Source organism: Microcebus murinus, chromosome 8 (assembly GCF_040939455.1).
Source record: "Microcebus murinus isolate Inina chromosome 8, M.murinus_Inina_mat1.0, whole genome shotgun sequence".
NCBI lineage: Eukaryota > Metazoa > Chordata > Mammalia > Primates > Cheirogaleidae > Microcebus > Microcebus murinus.
In genome coordinates, this window is record NC_134111.1 from 93,424,955 (window position 1) to 93,452,367 (window position 27,413).

At 41.1% G+C, this 27,413-nt stretch overlaps 1 protein-coding gene across 1 annotated transcript in view; it reads right to left on the reverse strand.

Moving 5' to 3' along the window:
* The window catches only part of AP1S3 (adaptor related protein complex 1 subunit sigma 3), a 58,125-nt gene extending 31,450 nt beyond the window's left edge, over positions 1-26,675 (reverse strand). Inside the window, exon 1 of the mRNA XM_076005978.1 lies at positions 26,543-26,675. Within this exon, the coding sequence (XP_075862093.1) occupies positions 26,543-26,545 (3 nt within the window). The 5' untranslated portion in view covers positions 26,546-26,675. The remainder of the gene's footprint in view (positions 1-26,542) is intronic.
* Positions 26,676-27,413: the final 738 nt, after the last annotated feature.

A 27,413-nucleotide genomic window follows, 5' to 3' on the forward strand; every position in this document is an offset into this window, starting at 1 on the left:
TACTTTTAGTGTGGATTTTTACCAGCATGTTCTGGGTGGAAACAAGATTTGCCAGACTGAAGTTTCCCAGATGTCTTTTACCCATGTTCTTAGGATGATGAAGGTTGGTTGACATCTGTCAGTCCTCTTAGTGACCATTTGAAACAACCTTGTGATGTGCTACAAATTAAACGTAAGCTTTTCAAACTTGTTCCATGCCATCCAGGCAAAATGGTACAACTTACCTGAGGTTTCAGATTTGATCCAGGTCCTACTGGGCATTTGTTGCTAGGCCAAGCCACATCTTTGACTGGTAGAGGGAGGCAGGAGGGTGGCTTGGTTGTGAAGTGGGAAGAGTTTGGTAACTGGCAGCTTGAGAGCTGGCATTTGAATCCCATCCCGGCTCTGTCATTTCTCAGCTAAGTGAACTTGGAAAAGTTACCTGATCTTCCTGGTCCTCAGTCTCCTCATTGATAAAATAGGGATGACAATAGCAATGACCTCAGTGATGTCAGGAGGATGCCATGGTATCACAACATCAACCTCTCGGCACAGAGCCCAGTACAGAGTGAGCACTCGGTAAATGTTTGCTATCACTAATAAATCATCCAGGAGTCAGCCCTGCTGTTTACCTCCATTGGGCCAAGCAAAAACATTCTGTTCATCCCTCTGGAAGGACTCCATTACTAACCCATTATTTTTTTTGCTAATTAGTTTCCACGTTCTGATGGAGTCTCTGACAGCCATTTCAGAGGTGCACAGAAAGGCATCCTTAGGTAACAACAAACCATCTGATTTCTACCTGACTTGCCTACCTTGTCTTGTCTCCTCAGTCATCTTTCCCATCCTAAAAGGATGAGTTTGCCCCAGAGACAGCCCAAGCTTGCCGGTAAGTCATTTGGGGTTCCCTTCTCTCTGTTGACTATTGACCAGTGGTCTTCTGATCATGGATTATCCATTCTCTCCAAGGTTCCCTGTACAGTGTTTACTTTGGGGTTCCCCATGTTTTTCACTTATGTGTGTGTTTTCCTCTAGTGTCTTTTTCTATAATTGAGTAATGGCAGCTATTTTGGCTTAATTGTTAGCCTTTAATGTCAGTCCTGATTCTTTACTTCAACTGCATCACTCCTCTGTGAAGAATCACTTTCCCTCTTTTCCCACCAGTTTCTACGTGCAGAGAAGTCATGGTTAGTGAGAAACAGAAAGCAGATGTGGCCTGAACCAACTGTCATTTCCTCTCTAGACCTGATGCAGAGCAGGGTCACATATTCAAATTCCTTTCCAGGGCTGGGCAGAGGAAGGTAACATATTAAATGAGGGCAAAGGTTCGGTGTAATGTAATAGGAAGTGGAAGAGACAGCAGCAAACAATAAATCACAAGTTCCAACTATAACGGTAGCCACAGCTCAGCCACAGTAAAGCGTTGCCAAGAAAGAGCTATCAGTCACTATTGCCAGGTCTTCAGATTTTTTTTTTCCAAAAGAAGCCTGAAATCTGGGTGATTAGGTGAAATATTAGGATTTTTTTAAATGCTGGCAATTAATAATAACAGTGAAACGTTGTTTAAGCTAAACAAAGCATACTGCAGGTGGATGTGGTCCACAAGCTGCACGTGGCTGCAGGCCACATTTGAGGCTGCAGAATGAGATGGCAGCTGACACCCCTTATTGCAATAACCTTCTACTGGGCTCAAGAGGTTTCTCTTTTCTGTAGTTTCTGAAACTACCAATTTGAGGTCTTCTCACTCAGCGACCTTGCTTCCACATCTCAGTCTAATAGCATTGTCTATTCCAGGACCAAAGTTTCTCACTTGCACATCAAATTTTATAGTTTTTTTTTTCTCTCAAGATTTCCAGCTCAGGATTCTGTTTCTATCATAAAGAAAAGGAAAATTGATATGAATAACTAAGAACTACACAATCTCAGATTCTCATTTTTGGCCTGTCAGCCTTTTTCCTGAAATAAAGTGTTGAAAAGCAACCACCTTGGCCAAATGTATTTCAATTCTTTTCCCAATCCTCGCACACCATCTGGTGGCAGAACTACCTATTCATAACAAGTGAAATGCTCACTGAGGATGGCAAACTAAGTGAACATGGGGAGGAGGAAAGAGGAAGAACAGAATAAGAGGAACAGTAAGAGAAAATGGAATGACATAGAAACAAAACATTGACATGTGCTAAGCACCTATAAGTAATCTACAAATTAAAAGGTTAACTGCTGTGAATTAGCAAGTGGCCACTTCTGTAAAATGTTAAAGTTCTGTCTGTAAAGAAAATCTCTCATAAAATTGTCTGGGATCCATCCACCTGTATTTCACGATAACATTTATGGTAAGAAAAGAAGGAAGGAAGGACAAATGAAAGGACAGAATAATCAATCCTCCTGTTATAAACTAAAGTGTGTCCCCCCTCCCCAAATTTATATGTGAGTCCTATCTCCCAGTACTTCAGGATTCAACCCTATTTGGAAATAAAGGCATTGCAGATTTAACTAGTTAAGATGAGGTCATACTGGAGTAGGAAGGTCCCCTAATCCAATATGACTGGTGAACTCATAAAAAGGGGAAAATCTGGACTCAGACATGCAGAGAGAACACAATGTGAAGATAAAGGCAGAGATCAGGGTGATACAATAGAAACAAAGGTATACCAAAGATTCCACAAAAGCTCGGAGAAAGGCATGGAACAGATTCTTTTTCAGAGTTCCCAGAAGAAACCAATCTTGCCAACATCTTGATTTCAGAGCTCTAACCTCCAGAACCATGAGACAATAAATTTCGGTTGTTTAAGCCACCCAGCTCATGGTACTTTGTTATGGCTGCCTAGCAAACTAATCCACAGTCTATCTCTGGCTTTGGATTTTATTTATGCCTTTTTATTTTTAATCTCAAAAAAATCACATCACTGTCTTCTGTCTCATTACAATTCAGTATCATAAAACCAAATCATCTACATTCCAGAGATAAAGTCAGCAGATTCCATTCAACTTAGCAAATATTTATTTAGTATCTACCACAGTGAGGTATTTAAAATGAAATAATAACTCATTCCTAGAGTCCTAAAATGCTAGCACTAGAAAGTACATGCAAAGCTAATTTGGTGCAAACCTTCCCATCTTAAAACTAAAGAGATCCTCTCTTGAACATAGATGTAAAAATCCTCAACAAAATATTAGCAAATTGAATCCAACAATATATAAATAGAAATATACACCATTAACTAACTAGAATTTAGCCCAGGATACAAGGCTGAATCAATATTCAAGAATAAATTAATATAATTTATCACATCAATGGGCTAAAAAAGAAAAATCACATGATCCTATCAGTAGATTCAGAACTCAGCTAAGCATATAACACTCCCCCACGAAAAAGATCAGACAAAGCATTTGAAAAAACCCAACACGCATTCATAATAAAAACTCTTAGCAAACCAGCAATACAGGGGGTGTCCTCAACTCGAAAAAGAACACTTACAAAAATCTACAGCTTACTGTATTTAACAGTGAGAAACTAGAAGTATCCCCTCTAAAATCAGGAACAAGGCAAGGATGGCCCCTTTCACCACTACCTTTCAACACTATACTAGAAGTCCTAGCTAATGCAATTAGACATGAAAAGGACATAAAAGGTACTCAAAGTGAGAAGGAAGAAAACTGCAGAAATCAAGGCCCAGAGAGCTGGTGACTGTACCCTCACTGGTACTGTCAGTAAGTGGCAGAATTAAAATGATCTCCTCACACCCACCCAGGGCTCCTTTGCACTCAGAGCCTTAGACCACATTTTCTTGTGCACCAAAGCTAAAACTACTACTGTTCTTCATTTTTTCCATTTACGCAAATAATTATAACCAGACAAGTCTTTTCCTAACACCAGAGACCTATTTATCATGGTTGATGGTTGATGTGGTTAGCATGTGCCAGACACCATACTAAGCACCTTGCACGCAGTACCTCGTTTTATCTTCTTCAAAACCATAAGAGGTAGATACAATTATTACCCCCATTTGATTGATAAGGAAACTGGGACCCAAAAAAGTTAAGCACCTTGTTCCAGATCAATCAGCTAGAAGGTTCGAGTTGATTCCAGACCCCATTCTCTAAACAGAAATACAACATTGCCTCCTAGAGGAGAAAGCAAAGACATATACACTGGCACCCACTGGAGTGGCCTCACCCATTTTTAAAGTCGCTATGATATTGAACCATCTTTATAATGAGACAGTAGCTCTTGAAGCTCCCTCCGCCCTACCCAATACCAAGGGTTTCTGTGGCAATCATAAAAACAAGCAGCGGAGGCCAAAAGCCCCAGGTTGGTAGAAATTAAGATAGAAGAAGTAAATATTCAGCTGAAGACAATAATGACAGTAGCACTGACTCACTCTGGGTCACTAGTATTACATATATCACAGAAGTGACAATAAGATAGGTGGAAAAAGCTCTAAGCAAAGTTTTCTGAACTGGCAACTTTGTGCTAAGAGAAAAAGATACCTGAGATCCTCTAAGTAGTTTAGCTAGATCAAGTGGGGGCCTTCATCTCTTCTGAGAGAGCAATGAGGAACTTGAACTTACAAAAAAAAATTGCTTGCATATCTCTACCAAAGGTCTATAACGTTATTGAGAGGAAGAGCCACTACTTCCTGTGATATTATAAGATAAATAAACAGGCCGTGTATTGGCAGAGAAGTCCCTGTTTCTCATAGAAATAGGGTGGGAGGATGGTAAGGAAGAACGAACAGCCGCCACCTGCTGGGTTTTCTTTCTTAATGATAATGCATTCAGTTTTACCTTTCTTCCTTTCTTTCATGTATGCATCCAGCAAGTATTACATATTTATGGAATGTCTAATGTCAGGGCCTGCGCCAGGAAGTGAGGATGCCACCAAGAACAGGACAGACAAGTTTCTACCCTGATGGAGCACACGTTCTAGTGCAGGGAGGAGGACAATGAAACAGTACGAATCATATCCCAGCGTGATGTGTTAAGGCAAACACAGCACAAGGAGCTACTGGAAAATAAAATAACCTTATCCAAAGGTCAGGGAACCCTTGAGGAAGTGACTTTCAAGGTAAAACCTGAAAGATGAAGAGAAAGGAGAAAGGAGAAGACGAAGGGGAGAGTAAAGTAAGAATGATCAGGCAGAGGGAACTGAGGGCGTGAAAGCCACAGAGAAGGAAAGGATGGGGTGTCTTCAAAGGACTGAGACCAGGATATGGGGTGGTTGACAGGAGAGGAGGGTAGGGAGAGGTGACTCAGGTGCAACTGCAGAGGCAGATACAGGGAGGGTCTTTTTGATCCCTAGTAAGGATTTCTATCTTAAAAAAAAAAAAAATTCCTACACCTCTTAGTATGTGGAACTGCATTAAAGATACAGCAGCTCTTTAACAACTTTAACAAATAACCACTCAAATCCCAAATGCAGCCAAGCCAAACTGTTATAATAGTGGACTTCTCCATTACTCAGAGACATGTTCAACCACAGTGTGAAGTATATTGGTTCACGTTTCATCACTGGTTTCAGAAAGGGGCATTTTTTCCTGAAGTTCTGATTCCACTCTGCCATTCACAGTTCTCAAAAGAGACATCTTTCTAGAAACCACATAATGTAGGAATATTTTTGAACAACCAAGCATTTTTTGTAGATGAAATTACAATAAATTTATATCCTTGGCTATATAAACCAGTATATGGTAGCACCAAAGTAAGATGGTTGTCCCATTATATCAACTTAATTGTGTTAAAATCTGAACATTTCCAACATTTGCAATTTCAGTATGGGTTCATAGTACAGACCAACCTTTTTTTATGACTGCTTGAATCTTGTTTAAAGCAATTTTAAACTATAATGATGTTATCAAATGCAAACACACCATACCTATCCACCAACAGCCAAGTAAGAAGTATTGTTTTCCTCCTTGTAAATCACTGCTACTCAGTGAAGACAATCCACCCCAATTCCAGGATCTTCCATCCTCAAACAGGTCATAGAGCCACTTATAAATTTACTCTTTCAAAAATTTAAAGCTTTATTCAAAGTCAAATGCAGCCAATTAAGTTTTTTATTTATACACAAGGTAAGTCAAGTGGAACTAAAGTGGCACACAAAGATTGGATGCTATCAGCAAGATTTATAATGCCCCAATTTCATGGGCAATTTTAGTTGGACTAAATGTTACTGCTCAGAATTCCATACATAATTGCTTTTTGCTTCACGCAACAACTCATGGGTTTTATCCTAATGGTACATAGGATGGTGGGAAAGGTGGTGTACGCAAAGTAAATTGGTTTATTTTTTTTTTGGTTTTTTTTGAGACACAGTCTTACTCTGTTGCCCAGGCTACAATGAGTACCATGGCGTCAGCCTAACTCACAGCAACCTCAAACTCCTGGACTCAAACAATCCTCCTGCCTCAGTTCTTAAAAGTCCCAGGATAGCAGGTCACATCGCTTTGATGATGAAAATTGTATGCCTAACTTTAAAAAATAATGTAGGGAAAAAAATTTGAGATAACTAAAACAAGTGAGAAGAACCATAAAGATGGAAGAGTTGGCTCCAAAAAATACTTAATAATGAGTACATCCTGGATACAGCTGGAAACCATTCTACTAAGTGAAGTATCTCAAGAATGGAAAAACCAGCACCACATGTACTCACCAGCAAATTGGTATTAACGGATCAACACCTAAGTGGACATACAGGAGTAACATTTATTGGGTGTCGGGAGGGTGGGAGGGGGGAGGAAGGGATGGATATATACAACCACAACGAGTAAGGTGTGCAACGTTTGGGGGATGGACACGCTTGAAGCTCTTACTCGAGAGGGGAGGGGGGCATGGGCAATATATGTAACCTTAACACTTGTACTCCCATAATACGCTAAAATAAAAAATAAAAACATAATGAGTACAATTTTCCCAATCTTTGAAAGGTGGAATGGACAGCACGAATGTGGGGTGCAAGTTTGTCCTGATTCAAAGTTAAACAGAATGTCTAATTGTGTGATCCACCTGATCCTTCATCTCCATTTCCACAGGCTGAACAATGCACCTCTAAAAAAAGTATGGTGTAATGAGAGTCAGGTAAAGTTGGACATATGGACCTCCAAATCCATGGCTGGGTTCACACTCCTAAATTTAGGTCCTACCCCTGGTTCAAGCCTGACAGAAGAATAGCTGTCAAGCAAAAGCTGAGCGTACATCCCACACCCTCCAAATTAGGGGCTGTAGACCTGTGCTGCCACCAGGAACGCATACTTACTAATTAACTTCACAATGTACCCTCAAGTGAGCATGTCTGCTTTGCCAATGCCATAATTTCCTTTCTTCTAGTTTTCCAGGTCACTGATTCTAAACTAAGGGAGGATAGAAAAGACTCAGATCTTCTGAATCAAATGAAAGGAAGGGGAGTTTTTTAAGTAAGGAAAAATCTGCAAATTGTGTTTGTGTGTCCATCTCAAATATCTACATTTAGGAAAAGACTTAATTTTGCAGCAGTATTGCAGGGAAGGGAAACTCCAGTTCTAGTTAGTTGAAAATCACCTTAAACTAATAGCTGAAATTATCTAGGCTTAAAACTCAGATGTGTACAACTACGAAACAAATGAAAAGGACCTGAGAGAAAATACTCATAGAGAACCAACAGCAGAAATGAACTTGCCACTGAAGCAAAGAAAAAGCCAGCCTTGGGCAGAAGCCTGGAAAACTTGGTAGTGGGCTTAGGAAGAATGAAACAGTGACTACTGCAGCTCTATCATATGTTTATGTACAATTTCCTGGAATGCTTCTAAAGATTGTGTTTTCTGCCTTTTATGTTCATAACATACAATGCTATACTTATGATAAAACGACAAAATTTAGTCTCAAGTTTATTCTGCTAAATAATCCATCAGACACTTTACATCTATCCAAGAATTCTGAATTACTTTAAAAACTATATGTTAATGCCTCATTGTAATTCAGAACGATATCTAAGTTCTTATACTTCTTAAGAAACATACTATGAAAATAACTGGCATTTCTTGAAGGCTGATCCTCAAACTGTTTTGCTTTGAAGTTTCATTGAGTTGGGTTTATTTTTTCCTTTTGCTTTATTCTTTTTACCCATCTCTTATGTATAATTTAGTTATAATTTTTCCAGAACTTTTGCAAATGATGATTCTGAGGTTAAGTTTGAATACTTTCTGTGCCTTCATTAGTCTGAGTATACCAGAAACCTCTATTTCTAATGTGATTGGCCAAGTATAGAATCAAAAATGTTATAGAAGTTGGCACTCCACTAAGAGATTTTAACAAATTACAAAGAAAAAAGGAACCAAAAAGAATATCAAACTCTTCACTTCTAGAAAAATAAAAATGCAGTCAGACTTTGTCAAACACTAGAAAAATTGCATAGCTCTCTGCTTGAAAAGCAGGCATGCTTATCAAGATAAAAAGGAACTGGCCAGGTTCCAATAGGGTAGATGACCACACGCTTTCGTTACTGACAGTGTCAAACCCAAATAACACTTCCCTGTAATCATGCCAGGAAATGCAAATTGCATGTCATGTGAAAGTGATGGTCACATTTCAGTTTTCAAAATAAACAAAGAATTATTTTTATATCATTTTAGCTGTATATAAAATAGATTCTCCCTTTTACTTTCCCTACTCTCAGAAGTGGACTTTATAATTTCAATCTTTAGAATATGGATAAATTCTTTTTTTTTTTTTTTTGAGACAGAGTCTCACTTTGTTGTCCAGGCTAGAGTGAGTGCCGTGGCGTCAGCCTAGCTCACAGCAACCTCAAACTCCTGGGCTCAAGCGATCCTCCTGCCTCAGCCTCCCGAGTAGCTGGGACTACAGGCATGCGCCACCATGCCCGGCTAATTTTTTATATATATATCAGTTGGCCAATTAATTTATTTCTATTTATAGTAGAGACGGGGTCTCGCTCTTGCTCAGGCTGGTTTTGAACTCCTGACCTTGAGCAATCCGCCCGCCTCGGCCTCCCAAGAGCTAGGATTACAGGCGTGAGCCACAGCGCCCGGCCAGAATATGGATAAATTCTTATACATATGTGTGTGTGTGTATGTGATTGAAACTGAAATTGTAAACTTCCTTTTTGGGGTTCGAATCATTTGATATATTATTCATCTCTACTTTTATAATATTAATATCTTAAGAAAAAATTAATAGTATATAATACCTGAGATTTCCAAGGTTCCTTTCAACTTTATCCGACACTAGACATTTATCCACAAGGTGATGATAACCATATATTCTTTAAAATAATGGGATCCAGAGAGGAATTCTCAGGTCAGCAGTCATAAAGCATTTTTATATATTTCTCAGAAACCAAATATTATAGAATTTATACAAATATCATATTCATTGACCAAAGTCTTCCTCCATCTATTTGTGTAAGATTGAGACAGTATATTCCCTTTCCTTCTCCTTGCTCTTAGAAAAGTGGTTTTCAAGTTTGGGAATTTTTTTTTAAAACATGGAAACTCTAAATCTAAATAAAATTAGATTCATCTTACTTGGGAAGAGTAAAATGTAAAATCTGAGCAGCTCTGGTTAAAGAGAGTTTGAGGGGCTTCAGGGGGTCCCACGGAGCCTGGCCTGAATGCCACTGCATTTGAGGGCAACATGTTATTGTTCAAGCAATGAAGGAAGAGGGAAGGGGTGAAGTCTGGAATGTGCAGTAAAGTGACAAAAATGGGTAAACTGAACTCAAAACTACCAGTAAAAACAATGAAAAAATTCACTTTTCTTCTAGTATTGCTTCATGTGCACCACTCTGACCCCAGAATGCATATTACAAAACCTCAGTGAGCAATTTTTCTATGACTTTCAAAGTCTGCCTTTTGGAATTCATGCCTAGGGATGGAGTGCAGCCTCTCCATGCAGTAAGCTCATGGGCCTTAATTGCCTGCATGAGCCAAGGAACACGAGAGTAAACAGATCAAAATCTTGGGGAAAGAGCGAATAGTATAACAAATAATAATAATTTATTACTATTACACATTATTTGGAATATCACTTACCACATGTCCAGCTTTGTGCTAAATATTTTACATCACTTCCTTCCCATAACAAACACGTGAGGTGGACAACAATGATTTTCCATCTTTTAAAATGAAGTAACTGAGGCCCAGAGAGGTTAAGTGATTTGCCCATGGTCACACAGCTAAAAGTGGGAGAACTGGGCTTAGAAGCCAGGCAGGCTGGCAACAGATCGGCAACTGAATATTTTTATCAACTATAGCCCTGTTTGGAGGATAAAGCCAGGCCAAATCCTCTTTGACAGCCCCTGAATCCTTTCATAAGCCATTTCCTAAAAGATGGACCGTATGGATGGTAATGCATGGGACAAGCAAAGACCAAAAAGTCCTCAGGATCAGAGGTAGCGCCTTTGAGTGAACGGGGTAGTAAGGGAGGGGCAGCCCTCACACCCACAGAGTCTCAAATTTAGAATCGTGGCATCATTCAGCCCCAATGGGGCTGAAAGACTGAGACGTTCTTCATACATCAATAAACGTGTGTCCCATTACAGCCTAGGCTCCTGGCATGCATAGCAAGGGTACTGATATGTTTTATAAATCCTTTAAACATTTTGCAGGTGACAAAATGAAAGTGTCCAGCATTTTATGCATGATACATGCACTAACTTATTAAGCATAAGCCTTTAAAATGTGCCATAATATTTATAGCCTTGTTCAGACATTTCCTCATTTTTTCACATACCAGTGGTTTCAGAAGATAGAAGCAGCCTGGGCTTTCCAACCCTGAGAAGCCCTGATCCTCTGTAACTCTAGGAGGAAGACTTCGAGGAGCAAGTTGGAGGAAAAACAGTGGGAAGAGGCATTGGTGGACAAGCCTGGCACCATTAGGGATCTCACACTCTGCTCTTTGTTTTTCTCTGTTAACAGCGGGAAGTGGCTGTTCTCTGCTTTTCATGTTCTGTTCTGCCCCATCTAGTTCACAGCTGGTATCCTCAGCAGAGACCACGTCCACGGTATTAAGTTTATTAAAGAGGCAAAAATGACAAAAGGTTGGCCTTTCTGCTCCTCAGACATCACCTAATTCTGAAACCAAATACTTAAAAGGTAACATTTAAACCTTCTCTGGCTCTCCAGGCCAGAATAATCAGGCGCATGTACATGGGACAACTTTTCCAAAGGCCCTAACAAATTTCCCAAACAACATTCTCACTGATCATGTGAACATTCACTATTTGCAAAACATTCTCATTTCAGATATAGAAACTCCTAGTTGGGCTTCAATCAACATGAGGCTTGTATATTAAACTAAAAGAATATGGCAAGTGTCCTAAGACCGTACAGGAGATTTCAGGCGGACAATAAGCACAAAGACCCAATCTTTATTTTAAATAAACGTGATTTAGCATTTGACTTAGACTCTAATTCATTTTACCAATAGGGTTGACAGAGTTAGTAAAACAATACCACTGATTCTGAAAATAAATATCAATGTTATATAAGCCACACTGGAAAATGTTTGAGTAGTTTTGCTACTATGCTAAGGACATAGTCATCAGTTCTCCTTGCTAGGTAAATTTTAGGTGTGGGCTCTAGTCTATGACACATTTCCTTTGGAAGAGTTTGGAAGAGCTAGTTCTGGGAGAAACCAGCCAGGGTTGATTTTGGATGCAATTCAAGGAAAGCAGGGAGACTGAGTTAATTAATTACAGTCAGACGCAAGTAATGATTCTTTAGAGTCTGACCCAATTCTCAAGAGAACAATCACTTTCCCTCCTAAGCTTATGAACCACCTTTAAATTCCTGAGCACTATGGTACTAACTAACTTAAAATGAATCCATGGATAGATTTGTAAAACCAACCCAACATGTGAACCCTGTATGAAAAAATTAAGTTAACAGATCCTAGTCTCCTAAGAAATCTAAAAATGTTTTAATTCCACAGCAAATACTCCAAGCACATAAACCATTCATATGCACACATTACTGTGCATTCCACAGAACATAATACAGCAAGTCCTCACTTAACATCTTTGATAGATTCTTGAAAATTGCAACTTTAAGTGAAACAATGTACTGTATGCCCTAAGAACTTAACTCTTATTTATATCAATTAGCCTATGTTAAGTCAGTTTTGTCATGTAGTACATCATTTCACTTAAAGCCACAGTTTCCAAGAACCTATTGATGACATTAACTGAGGATTTGCTGTACTACTTTATCGCCAGTTGTGTTAACTGGATAAATGAAGAATGAAATGGGATATATTTGATGATGATGCCCAACGACAGACAGTGGATAATTATTCCTTCGATCCTCATGCATTTGGAAAAAAACTACTTTAACTGGTCACTTGTCAAAAACAAATCAAGAGATCAGACAGTCCTTTTTGAGCAAAGCCAGGTTTACAGTCCACAAACATGCACTATTGCTAAGAAAAGCAGGAAATGTGAGTAGTCACAAGCCATAACAACCCTAATAACCACTAGTAAGGGCCAGATAGCAAGTATTCATAGGAGGTCATGGATAGGTAGCCCATAATACCTGTGTCAATGACTGAGCTCAAAGGCTAGGAAGTGGCAAAGAGAGATTCCAACATACATCTGTCTGACTCTAAAGCCTGAGGTCTTCCCACCTCCATACAGCAGTCCTTCCCACCAATCAAATGTGGTCTTCACATATGTGCAGTGTAGATGAGCCAACAGGAGTCTTTTGGGTCTATGTGAAATATACACATAATGCTAAGGTCAATGTACTATACTATTCATAACAGACTACAGATCAATTCCCATAATTTGGCAATTAAAATAAAATAGCCCATAGGTAGCGAGATTAGCCCCTTGCGTAAGAGGTGGTCCAGTCAACATGACCATGGAATAGTCTTAGTAAGACACAGCTGGAATGACAACCAGAAAGTGGCTCCAATATCTATCTGAAGAAAGATTAGTTAACAGCAGTGTTCTGCTTAGAGTCCTGGAAAAAAAGAAGACAATTTGGAAGAATTCGTGAACACATCTCTAGCCAAAAAGATGTCCTGTCTGGTCTCCATGAAAATCTGCTGTTGACCTGTTTACCTGGAGTAGATACAGATGCAACTGTTATGAGTTAGAGAACATTAGAAGCTAACTATTTGGCCCCTTAACTCTTGCTACTATGATTCTAAGCTCCACCAAGAAATCTGATTATCATCTAACTTCACTTCTCTAAGAGTCTCCTCCAGGAAGACAAGCTGACCAAATAATAGGAACTTGGTATTCTACATGACAACTATATTCATCAATAAAATTGGCCCACTGCATGGCAGGCATGTTGCTGGACACCTTTACATATGTTATGCTGTTTAATCCACAAACCTAGGCAATGTATAAGATTGAAGACCAAAAAAATAAATAAAATAAAGTTTTTGACACTTGAAAGACTTCCTCAGAATCATCAAGATATAAGTGGTAGGAAAGACATCGAAATGCAGCTTGGACTCCATAGCTTTATAAGAAATGCTCAAGGTTCAAGGATAATCCAAAAGGAAAAGAGTTGTCTGTAGACTTCCTGAAAGTATGTGAAAATTTTTAAATTTATAAGCCCAAAAATTTTAGCGCATATTTTCAAAGTTGTTCCTATCCCAGAAATCTTTAAGAACTACCAGCTACTTTGAAGATGACCTTCTATAATGGTCATAGATTGAAGCTTCAATCATGGGGAAATAGTTTAATAATATTTTAATTGCCATTAAAGTAACTACAAGGCTAGTTGCTTGATAGTGAACCAGGCTTCACAAACCCATTACATGATTCTTTTCAAAGCCTTTTTCTCCTCTCATAATGTGATGTGATTAAGAGTGGGCAGTGAAATACACATGATTTGTTCTCTCTTGGTGGCTTCCAGCTCCCAACATGAGAGTAGTACAGTGAGTACGAGAACCACACCCAGCACGGTCCCATTTTGGGTTCATAGCAATCGGCCATGTGCGGAGAGACTTAACATCTTCAATTTCGAAAAGTTGCTTTTTATTTTTTAATTAGACCTGCCAAATAGCCAAACTGCCTTAAGTTTTTCCAAAGGAGGATACAACAGATATTTTCAGGCCCCTTTGCTGGAAATAACCATTTTTATGTTACGCAGTAGCGAAAAGCACACTCTATTTTTTCACTTCTTTCCCTTACCAAACATTTTAAATAGTTCTTTTAAAATTCAGAAATCTAACCTAATTTTAGCAATGTGTAGCTACAGAATAAAGTCATTGGCACCCATAAATAATTATGGCAGTTGGCAATAAAACTGACATTTAATTATAAATCTGTCAAGGGTGTTATAAAAATACCGCTTCAAGATGCTTTGTAAAGACAAGAAAGGCCTACTCTGTGACTATCTAATTTCACAGTTAACAAAAAAGAATTTTGTGTCTTTTTTGGTCACTTATGCTCAAGGTTCTAATTCTTTAGCTTTCATAGTCAAGACACTAGTACAGAATATAATTCTAAATTGGAAGTATATTATAGAAGCATTCATGTTGCAAACATTTGCTACATACACAGTGATTATTATAAAGTTAGTTATCTTATACATTTTTCTCTCTGAATTCTTACTGATAGAACATAATTATATCTACTGGTTATACAATAAAAATGAGCTCAAGAAAAATGGGATTTAAAACTGGTTGTGTTAAAAAGTCTTAATGTAACTCTTATTAGAAGATTTAGTGTAGTTAAAACATCAGTGTTTTGACCCTCAAACTGAGTTATACGGAAAAGAGATTGCACCAATGCAAATTTTATTGGCATAAAGTTTGCTGAGCTGGTTGTTACAAAAATTACTTTCTATAATGATTTAAAGGCACTGTTGATAACAATTTTACTAATAAATCAAATAAGCCCATTATTTCAAAGAAGGTCACTTTAAAAAATGTTTTTTTTTCTCAGACTGAAAGTCATTTATCTTGCAGTTGACGTAGGATAAAGGTCTTTTCCCCAACGTTTTATGCAAGACACCAGAGTTGAAGTTTTCACATTCGGTCCATTATATTTTTAAATGTTTTATTCTTAAATAAGCTTAACGGTTTGGAATTTAATAGGCATTGATTGACATATAGCTGTGCAATAAATATTTATTGCCTGGATTTTTTCAAAATGGCCATAGGCAAAGATGAGGTCAGGTTTTTCTGTGGCATGGGTATGATTGTTTAACTTATATAATATAAAAGAAAATGAACATAAAACTCTAAACTTCACTTTAAAATTTTAAGTCTGTAACATCTGTACGTGTACACACTATCCCGATCATCTGAGAAAACCACAGAAGGGCAGAGATTTAGCTTAGGTGCTGTCCCAAGCAGTGCCTATTACATAGTCATATTCCACACCTACGAGGTGATTCTGAACGATGGTCTCTGGGCAGGGTCAGACCTTCCTGGACTGCCCTCCAGACAAACGACAAGGAGAAAATTATTTGTCAATCAACAGCCTCCACCAAATGACTCCACTTTTTCTCAGGGACTAAATTTCTGGCATTTTTTGGGTCTATGTGTTTCCCAAACTCATTCCCACATGCAGATAAGCCAAGCTGTTTGCAGGCCCTGAAACACATAGCTAAAAGCCGTCTTACTGCCTCAGCTCCTCCTCCTTCCCTCAAGTCTAAAATGTGCTCCTCACTAACCCAAGGCTATATATAACAGCCTTTGAAGACCCCTCTCAAAATGCACACTTCCCCATTTACCTTGACCTTCCCACCCACACCTTCATTTTGCATGTCCTTGAGAGAAACCACCATTCAGGATGGCATCCAGGCTATTCTACATATGGATGTTTTCCCTCCCCATAGGGGCAGAAGCATAATCAGTTTTGTTAACTTTATATCTCTTAATAATGTCCAGTTCTGGTGGGTATTCATTAAATTTGTGCCTAAAGCAAAATAATAGTGCCGTGCTTCTTTTCCGCTGGATCTGATTGAAACCAAAACTATAGTAACTATACTTACTATGGCACCTAGACATACACAAAGAAATGAGTGAGCAATGCAAGGGCTCTATATACAGCTACGTGCACTCTGTTTGGGAATGGCCGTAGGACCTTCCTGCCAGCTACAGGCATGAAAACCCCACCCTTATGAGCTAAACCTTAACAATCCTAGCTCCTGGGCAACAACAACACAAGGACACATGGCTCAACAATTTAGCATCAGGCCAGGCTTGCTTCTGATTCTGACACATTCAGACAATAATGGATACTAGGTTTGGAGAAGCATATTATTATTTTCTTGCAGCTCATAAGAGACTGTGAAAGCCAGAAAGGATTTTTAAGATTATATCTCAGGCCCAATTTCTCCTCATTTGACAGATGAGGACGGGCCCCAAGGAAGCCAGATGACCTGGTAAGGTTGCAGTCATCTGCACAGCTGAGTACAGAAACTGAGTCCTCATCTTCCAGCCCAGCAGTTCTTCTAAGCACATGTTCTTCGTCTGCCTTTCTAGTGATGTTTGTCTTAACTTGCTATTAAAATAAACTCCCCTATTATATCAAACTAAAAATCTTCCCACACATCAAAGGAAATAATTAACAGACTGAAGAATGGAAGAAAATATCTGTAATCCATACATCTGATAAGGGGTTAATGTCCAAAATATATAAGGCACTCAAAAAACTAATAGCAAGAAAGCTAATAACTTTAATTGAAAAATGGTCAAAGAACCTAAACAGTCATTTTTCACAAGACATACAAATGGCCAACAGATATATGAAAATAAAATGTTCCACATCACTAAATCATCAGGAAAATGCAAATTAAAAACCACAATGAGATATCACCTCACATCTGTTAGTAAAGACAAAAGACAACAAGTGTTAGCATGGTTGTGGAGAAAGGGGAACCCTGGTACAATGCTGATGGGAATGTAAATTAGTACAGCTATTATAGAAAATAGTATCGAGGTTCCTCAAAAAATTAAAAATAGAAATACCATATCACCCAGCTATGCCACTACTGAGTATCCAAAGGATATGAAGACAGTATGTTGAAGAGATGTCTCCATTCCTATCTTCATTGCAGCATGATTCACAATAGCCAAGATATAGCATCAACCTGAATGTCCATCAATGGATGAATAAAGAAAATGTAGTATATGTACATAATGGAATACTATTCAGCATTAAAAAAGAAGGAAATCTGTCATTTGCAAAAACATGGACGAACCTGAAGGACATTATGTTAAATAAAAGGAGCCAAGCACAAAAGACAAATACCACATCATTGCCACTTACATATGAAATCTAAAACAAAGTCATAGAAGCACACAATAGAATGGTGATGTCCATGGACTTGGCAGAGGGCGGGGAGAAACTGGGGAGATGTTGGTCAAAGAACACAAAATGTCAGCTAAACAACAGAAATTAGTTCAAGAGACCTACTGTACAACATGATGACTATAGTTGCTAACAATGTAAATACAATAATATACTTGAAAATTGCCAGAACAGTAGATTTTAAGTGTTTCTCACCACAAAAAAATACACATAAGGTAATGTATGCTAATTAGCTTGATTTAGCCATTTCACAATGTATACATATACTAAAACATCATATTGCACACATCACAATTATATACAATTTTTATTTGCCAATTTAAAAAATAATAAAGAAATAAGCTTCCCTTCTCAAAACACATTAAAGTGGTAGAGGAAGAGAGCTTGGGGGCAGACACATAGGGGAGTTGAAAAAGATAACAGTAGGTGGTTTTTTAGAGGTACACAAAAACATTCAAAGAGATACACAAGTAATCCACTCGGAGACCAAATACACACACAGACACTTAAATACGCTCGCAGTTTCAGTAGCATCGTACCTTGGCTGCCACGATGGCAAGGCCATCTAAAAACCACGCAGTTGAGTGAAGTGGGGCTCCTCCTGACTTCAAACCTCAAGCTACTTTTAACCCACTTCCCCAAATGCATAGGAGGATATTAATATTTATTTTTTTAACTCTAACTTTTTTTTAAAGTTTGTTCTTTTTAGTTATCTGGAAAATCCACTTGTGAGAAATGTCACTCGCTGATAATACTGGACAAATAATTCGTTAGGGGGGTTAACTAGAGGGCAGAGTTAGAGGGGGAGAAAGGGCGGGGATGGGAGAGTCAGTATGAAAACAGTTCCTTGTGGTTGACCTTCACCTGGCTGTCTTCCAGGATTTAAGTTTCCTTAATAATTACTCCCTTTCCTTATATTCCACTCACTGACCCTCCGCACTCACACCCATGTCCAGGCACCCACACACACACACTCTTTTCTGAAAAGCTGAAGACAGGGTCACCCCCCCCTTGAGGGCCCAGCCCAAGGCCTGCCCCTCCCGTGAGTCTATCCCCTTCCCTCCTCCACTGAATTCCTGCAGCAGCCATATAATTTGAATAACACGCGTCAGAGCTTAATTTTCCACTCCCGTACTAGTCTAGATTTGCTATGCAGGTGAGAAATTTCTCCCCAACAACACAAGTGTCTTGTAATGAAGAAAATGATCTTACAGTTGTGGGTTTTTCTTTGCTAAGAAAGAAACTGCACTCAAAAACGCAAAGATGAACAAGTGGGAAATACCCTGCCACATGATAAATGTATTATTTCTCCATTTATCGTTTCCCCTGGACAGAGTAATCAACTTTGAATATACCAACGACACCTATTAGTTGTTTAATTTTTTTCCTGTAGTAAATATGCTCTGATCAGATTCCTTCTGGAGTCCTCTGAGAGGCAGACTAGTCTTTTTCTTCTGTTTCAAGTCATCCAAGGAGAAAAAAGACACTGGAAATAGGGGACAGAAGTTCCAGGCAATTTTTAGGACGACTTTGAAGTTAAATAAAACATTAATAACTTGGGACCCTATTCCTATTTCATAGCGGCACTTGATCTATCTTAATGTGAGTTTTTTTTAACTTTGTTCAAGAAGCTATGCTTAACATGCTAAACTCAACACCCTGCATGGTAATGACCACTTAAATGTTTATTAAGAACTTTCGATTTCTTCCCACTGCAGCCTCCTCAGCACTTATTAAAAATCTGTCCCCTGGGCCCTTTACACCTTGACAAAGATGCCTTCAGCTGCAGCAGAATTTGTTCAGAGGTGGGCAATGGCACATCCATCTTACGCTTTCAAAGTTTACCACTAGCAAAGTTCAGGCATCTATCCAAGAGATGAACCTGCCTCATCATAGATTCGGGTCTTTCCCTTGCCCCTTATTTTTTGGGAAGACTGTTAATGTAGACTAGATTACCTGAATTATTCAGTTCTTAATATCATGACACTGAGTGGACTTTGAAAGGCGGGACTCATATGCTGTCGTGGACTTAGAATTAAGGATGTGACTTCTTAGTAAAGAAACTGAAAGTATGTGCTTGTTCACACAATAAAAAGTTCTCCATGCTGGGTTTTGAATCACACTTTAAAAAAAAAAAATGTGATATTACTGTAACTCTTACCTTTCTCCATCTCCCCAGTATGTATAGTCTATAATGTTTTATTTTATCTGTTCTCAGGAAAAAAAAAAATTCTCAGGGAAAAAAAAAAAACCTGATGGTCTATTTTGAAGTGTTTTCATTAGGTTTTTCCTATTTCTCTTAGAAATAACCCTAGCTAACATGTACGGAATGTGTTCCAGGTGCCAGGCTTGTGCTAACTGAACTGGATGGGCTCATGCAGTGCTCAAGCGACCTTATGGAGAGGGATGAGCAAAGTATCGAAGATCATGGGGCTCCCACACGAGGTTTTGGGGTCACCTGCCTCACCACATTCTCCCCTCCAATCACATGGCACCAGCACCTTCCTCTAGAAGTGAACACGTGAAGGCTTCATTAATTTTATTAATGTCTTTCACAGCTTCGCCTGCATGATGAAAATTTGCTGCATGATTTTGGGGGGGCAGGGTTTGGGGGAGGGAGAGAGGGGAAGAACAGGGGGCTGTGCACAGGGCACTGAAACTTGAGGCAGAACAATTCAGTGATTACCTGAGTCTGATGCCAGATTTGGCAGGCCTTTCCTGACTTTTTCAGGAACGTGACTTCTCAGTCTTGCTGGAACATCCAGCTATTTACTAAACGCAGAGAGAGGCTAACCCCAGATGGTCTGACAGACATTTCTGTGTTGTAAAGGTTCAGGATGCAACGAAAAATATTATGTTGTCTCATTACCAAAAGTCACTGAAGTGAGAAAGATGAATCACATTTTTCCCCCCTCAGCTATTCTTAGTTTTCATGAAGAAGGCAAAGTGCAGTAAGGAGTCCCAGAAGTCTGGCCCAAAGCCCAGGTTAAGTAGGTAGACAGGCAGGTGGGTAGGTAGGTAGAAAGTGTTTCTGAGTGTGCACGTGTGTGTATATGTGGGCATGTTTTAAAGAGGCCTCTTCTGCTTCCATCTCAATTCCAGACATACTCAAGCCTGAGAAGTTACAAAGCACAGGGAAAAACAAAACAGTGTTTAGATGGAGAAATAATATAAATGACTATTTTTAAGAGTCACTTTTCATGTAATTTAAAATGTATTACATGCAGATAGAAAAAAAAATTGAGTGTCTAGAAGAATACACAATTTAAAAAATGAATCTTTTTATCATATCAGATGACTGCAGCTCTTTCCCAAAACAATCTCTTTCTTCTATACCCTTCTGAAAGCTTTCAGTTTACATATATAGGCATATCTACATCTGTCTCTTTATTTTACATAAATGGAGAAATAATGTGCAGGATCTAAGCTGACCAATCATACCACACCTGGATGAACAAGGTAAACCCAGGAGGGGGCTGGGTAAGCCCTGACGTCCGGCATCCAGGGCTCCCCGCAGGGACAGGGACCAGGGCACCAATCTGAAACCAAATGCTGGGAGATGGATATGGTTTCTGAACTCTCTGCCCAGTCAGAACTGGCTCAGGAAGTGGCCAAGGGCTGGCTGAGCCAGCTGGAAACAGCCCCACCTCCTCAGCCCAGGTAGGGCTGGGTGGCAGGCCAACACTGCAGGCCAACACTGCTCCCTGCTCCAAGCGCCACTGCTGGGTCCCCACACCGCCTAGCTCAGAAAAGTCTGCAACTTCTCATGAAGTAGAAGTGAGATGATGTTCTGACCAACCACTGCTTAACAGTGAAGTCTTCTTCTGTGTGACTGATCTAAAATATTTACAAAGTTTAGTTACTGAAACATAGCTCCATCCATTTGTGTCTTGTCCCATGGCAGCTTTTGTTCTACAACAGAAAAACTGAGTAATAGTGACAGAGACTGTAGAGCCTGTAAAACCTAAAATATTTACTATCCGGCCTTCTGCAGGGAACTTTTCCTGTCCCCTGCCTTACCTCACTGTCCCTCAAATTTTTCTATCTAAATAACTCTAATACCAGGAAAGGCAGGTGGCCTCATGAGATCTGGAGGGTTAGCCTGAGCAGCTAGCCATGAACAAGAGACATCTTAGGGTTTTGTCTTTAAAGTGTGTGTGAATTTTGCATCTTGGAGCCAAGTATATCTGTGTTTTAATATAAAAATATTTCTTATCCTAAACAATGCTCCAGAGATGAATCATGTTAATCCCGTGGCATTCCCCTTCTGCAAGATGAGTACACAAAGGGTACATGCGCTACAGTTTGCAAACCTGTGGCCTCATTCCTCCTCATTAGTGTACCCAGTGTGGAAGGAAGCGGTAGCATTTAAGTGTCCACTGAACTTCAACCCAAACCAATCATTTCTTACTGGCCCAGCAATCATGTTAGAGGAGCTTCAGCGAGGACATTAAAATATAGAATCCCTAATGCCGTTATCCTTGACTGAATGTACTTTAGGTCTCTGCCTCATCGCACTGAAAGACTAATGAGGAATCATGTTATTTTCCCCAGGCAGTTTCTGAAACTACCGGGAACGTGCAGTTTCAGAGCCCAGCAATGCCTGTCGGAAAGTTTTTAGACCTGGGATTTGGGCAGAGATTTGCTAAAGGCCAGCTTCCCAGTGACAGTTGATGACATTCCATTTCTAACTTGAACAATTTCGCAGGACTCCCTTTCCACTGTTAAAATTCTTAATTTTCTCATTATTAGCAGCTACCCAAGAAATACATTCTCCAGGTAGTCAGGGTGCTGGCTGGACAGTTTCCTGTACCACTGAGAGAACTGTAGGTGCATTTGCCTCTGATATCTGTCTATATTCTTTCATATCACAGGATCTGGGGGCTTCAAATGGTTTCAAGGGAGTTTTCCTGGGTAAGTGGCTAGGATACTTCCAGAAAAACAGAGAAGTTTGTCAGGGAGAGGAGCCAGGGAAGAACAAGATATACCAGAAAGGAAGACTCTTTGAGAGGCAAGAACAAGCCACAGGGAAGAAAGAGATCACAGTGAAGTCTCAGGTCACTGGAATAACCTCTGGCTATAGGAACAACAAAATAAAATTGAAGAAACAATTCATGGAAACATCAAGAAGTGCATAGCTCTGGGAGTTATTAAAGGAGTTTTCTTCATTTGTGTGTAAGTCAGGGAGTAAGGGGGAATTGTTTTATCTATTATGTCTTAGCCCATAATGAAAGAATTCATGGGACACAAAAAAACAGACATTGACAACACAATGCAGCAAATACACAGTGTGTCATTTCCTTCCAGCTGTTGTTAGTAAAATGCCATACAAAAACTGTAAGCAGTTGACTGCATTCACCACCAAAAAATGAGTAATGGGAACTCAGAAGTAAGAGTACTGGTGAGGGATAAATACAAGTCTCACTGGCGGTGTTAGGAGACTGGTGGGAAAGGCCTGTTATAGGTGAGCACTCTTGGGACAACTGAACACTACAAAGGATCACTTTTCTCCCCTATTCCCAAGCCCCTTTACCCCACACTAACAGTTGGCCAGAGCCCAGACCAAGCCTCAGAGGAGGAAAGTGTCACGATGGTCATAGACTATCAATGGTCATAGAGGGTGGTCATCTCACCCTCTTCAACTCCTTTGCACCTTTCCTACTTCTATGTAACACAATGAGATTACAATGAATGTGGGAAACTTTTTAACCTGATTTAGGAGAAGGGTGCATTCATGCCTTTTCAAAGTAAAATGAATTCCGACAAATGGCTTCACAGTTCAGTTGGGCAAACTCTCTCTTTCTCAAGTCAGATGTAAAATCATACACGTGAAAAAAATCCTCAATTTTTTTTTAGCATAAGTCTATCTCACTATACATAAATAACATGTACTACGAGATCTAGATTTGCAACACAAAAAGGTGATTATTCATATTTCCAAAGCAGTTGCCAGTTGAGTTTCTTTCAATAAGTGATTCTATTTTATTCACAATTATGGTTTTAAAAGTCACTTCAACTTTTCAGAAGCATGTGGACTGCATGGATCGAAGGCCACTTGCATTTTTATTAAAAGGTTCCCCAAAAGCCTTTCAAAAGCCTCAAAAGCTTTATCACCCTATATACCCTCACAGCTATCCTCTTAAAGGAAAATTAAATAAAGAATCAACAAAATCCTCCTTCATCCATCAACACTGTCAACCATTCAACAGTGAATTCTTCCCAGTAAGATTGGTTAAGCACGCTGGGCTCAGAGCCTGCAGGATTCCTGAAGCACAATAACCCTAGCATTATTTTCCAAGGGAGGACATCTAAAACAAAGGCAAGCTGGAGAAGTACACAGGTAACTCAAACAGTATGATCCAGACACAGACACAGCCCCAACAGGAACCAGATATGAAATCTCTGTGCTAGAAACCGGTACAACAGAATCAAGAGCCATCTTCTGTGTGTAGAGTGCTGAGGGCTTAGGTGCTGGAAGTACCTGCCAGTTTGCTAGCAGAAGAATTAGCAAGAGTCAGGAACAGAACAGGGGGAAAGATAGTCACAAACTGATCTGCAACAAGGATCTCAGAGCCGCTGGGCACTCAGGAGGGCTGCTTACACTTTCCTACCACTTGACATGATAACAGACAAGAGGTAATGGTTACAGAGCACTTCCAAGGGGCAAAGCTGCTCAAATCACTTTCACATGCGGTCACTTGTGGTACTTGTCACAACTCCGTGACCATGATCATAAAACATTTTGGATGCCTTTACACTTTTAAAAATTGAGAACACTACCCCAAAGACCTTTTTGTTTCTGTGGGTTATATCAATTGATATTAACTGCATTAGAAATTAAAATGGGAAAAAATTTAGATATTTATTAATTAATTTAAAAATAATAAGCATGTTACACATTAACATAACTAACATTTTTACAACCAGTAACACTTTCCACAGCAAATATATATATGTATGCATATATAAACATATATAAAAGAGTGGCATTGTTTTACATTTTTGCAAATCTCCTTAAAATCTGGCCTAGAAGACAGTTGGACTCGCCTATTTGCTTCTGCATTCTATCTCTTGTGTTATCTCAGCTCATGTAGGCACAAGAAAACTTAATTGTAGTATTGTGAGAATGAGAATGAAAAGGGCAAATTAGTGTCTTAGTGTTATTTATGAAAATAGTTTTGACCTTGCAAACCTCCAAAAAATGTCTTGGGGACTCCTAGGGGTACCTCGGCTACACTTTAAGAACACTGCTTTATTGAGTTATGAGCAATTATCTCTATTTCACAAATGAGCAAAGGGAGACAAAGGTCAAGGAATTGTCCCAGGACACCCTGCTAGCATAGCTCAGAGCAGGAAAAATGCAAGGAGCATAATACCTATCCTCATTTGGTTGTTGCAAGGATTAAATGAAATTATGGATATATTGCCGGGCGCGGTGGCTCACGCCTGTAATCCTAGCACTTTGGGAGGCCGAGGCGGGCGGATTGCTCAAGGTCAGGAGTTCGAAACCAGCCTGAGCGAGACCCCGTCTCTACCAAAAATAGAAAGAAATTAATTGACCAACTAAAAATATATATACAAAAAAAAAAAATTAGCCGGGCATGATGGCGCATGCTTGTAGTCCCAGCTACTCAGGAGGCTGAGGCAGTAGGATCGCTGAGCCCCGGAGATTGAGGTTGCTGTGAGCCAGGCTGACGCCACGGCACTCACTCTAGCCTGGGCAACAAAGTGAGACTCTGTCTCAAAAAAAAAAAAAAAAAAAAAAAAGAAATTATGGATATAAAGAATTGGACATCCTGCTTGGCTTATCACAAGTGCTCAATAACATTAATATTCTCCATTGTGCAAGCCTGGTAGAAAAGCTGGAGAAATTCCCACACTTCTGATCAATTCATCATATAATACCAGTAGGAAAAACTAAAACTCCACAGCAGGTGCTACCTAGAGCGCTCTTCCTTACAGACCTTGCTCCACCCCACAGGATGAAAGCAGCCTTAGGCGACTCAGAAACGCAGGATGAAATTGGGATGGCCTTATTCCATCCCCCATTAGGCAAATGACATCGACGGGCTGGGCACACCGTCACCTTGTTCCTTGGGAAACTTGAGCAAGCCAAGAGAGCTGATCCATTATTTACAGCATCCTTTTTGCATCACGCCATATTTACGAGGAACTCTCAACAAACAAAAGTGGCAGCCTCTAGTGTTTGCAGCAAGCCTCTACTAGGAACCAGCATTGGTGGTCTTCCTGTCCAGGCGCTCAGCACTCCACAGTTCTCCTTGTCAATCATCGTTCTTAACCCCCTGTCCCACCTGCTCCAGCCTGCTGTGGGCCACTTGAGCCCACAGAGTGCAGGGCACTTATCTTCTGCGGATTTGGGAAGTAAGTTCACTTGGGGAAGTGGGCTTGGTGCAGTTCACGCCACTGTACTCTTAACTGACCCTAAACAGCAGGCAAGAGCAAGAGGAACCCGAGCTATTGCTCCCACCCAAGTGCAGGCCAGTGCAGCACTGCAACAGAGCTCCCAGCTTCCACCTTGACCCTCCCACATACACGACCCAGTCCATTCTCTACCAACAGCCAAACGGATCTTTTAAAAGTGCAGAATTGATAAGGTCAGTTTTCTCGCTAAAACGTTCCCAAGGTCTCCCCACTCATTTGAAACAAAAACTAAACTCCTTACTCTGGCCTATAAGGACCTGCCTCATCTGCCCCCCCCCACCTCTCCTGCTACAAACAAGGGCTTCTTCTCTCCACTTTGCTGTCGCAGATCCACCTGTAGCGCCCCACCAGGACGCCCAGCGGCTAAAATATCACCTCTTCAAAGATGCCTTCCCTGAATCAAAAGTCGCCTCTTCGCCGGCTGTATCTGGTTCGCCCGAGCGCCCTTACTCTCGGAAGTTATCTTCATTTTGCTCGCGCGTTACACGTGTCCCTCCCTCCACATCCTCCTCCCGGAGTGTACGCGCCCGGAGCGCGGGGGGCCCCGCGCGATCCCCGAGGCATCCCCAGCGCTTGGCACCGCGCGTGGCACAGACTAAGCGCTCCGCAAAAGTGGATCGAATGAATGAAGCCGCGCGCCGGGAATTCCGGGCAGGCGTCCGCCGCTGGCCCGCCGGGTCCGGAGCGGCCGGGCCACCTGCGCGCGCGGCTCCGGGACCTGGCGGGGTTCGGGGACCCGGCGGGGCTCGGCCCGCACCCCCGCCCGGCCTGCGCGCCCGGCCCCGGCGCCCCAGGTGCCTCCGCGATCGCGCCGGGCCCGGCCGCCCCGCGCCGCCCCGCACTCACCATGGTGGCCCGGCCGCCGCCGCCCCAGCCCCGCGAGCGGCGAGCGCGGAGGACGCGAGGGCGAGAGCCGAGCGCAGGAGCCGGCGCGGCTGACAGGTGAGGCGCCCGCCTCAGACCATGGCTGCTTCCCACAATGCCCTCGGCCCGAAAGTTCGCAGGCTCCGCCCCGCCGGCGCCCCCGCCCCGCCCCGCCCCGCCCACTCGCCCTCCCCCGCCCTCCGCTCGCCCTCGCCCCTCGCGCCCTCCCTCTGCTGCTCTCCTCCGTCCCCCTCCTGCTGCCCCCTCCGCGGCCGCCGCGCCCCCGGCCCAGCTGGGGCGCACCTGTGTGTCCTGGGACACCTGTGTGGCCCGCGGCCGGCCTGAGCAGGGCGCAGGTGGGCCAGGAGTGGGCGGGCGCGCTGCCCACTGGGAAACTCCTGCGCCCGCAGCTCTGCGAGCGCCGCTGTCCTGATCCCGCCGCGCCAAGGTGTCCTTCATTCATTCGACAAACGTTTATCAGGCCTGGCAAACGTATTTCCCCATACACCTGAGCTTGAGCGGTTGGCAGAGCTGGAGCTAGAAGTGATTTCTTACCCCTACCTCGCACCACCCATCTCACTTTAAAAAGTTAAAAAAAAAAAAAAATCCCTCTGCAGTCCAAGGCAAAGATCATTTTAAGCAAGACACCCCCTTTCCAGAGGTCTCGCCTAAGACTGTGTGGCCCCGAAGACAGGGTCTCCAATTTCTCCTCCCCTTGATTTTTCTTCAGTCTAGGGTTTTCACCGAGGGCGTTAGGAGTCTCCAAACCCCTAAACTGTAAGCAGAGTTTTGAGTGTGTATTTATGTTCGTTTGGGAAAGAGAGTCCATTAGTTTTATCAAATGCCTAAAGAG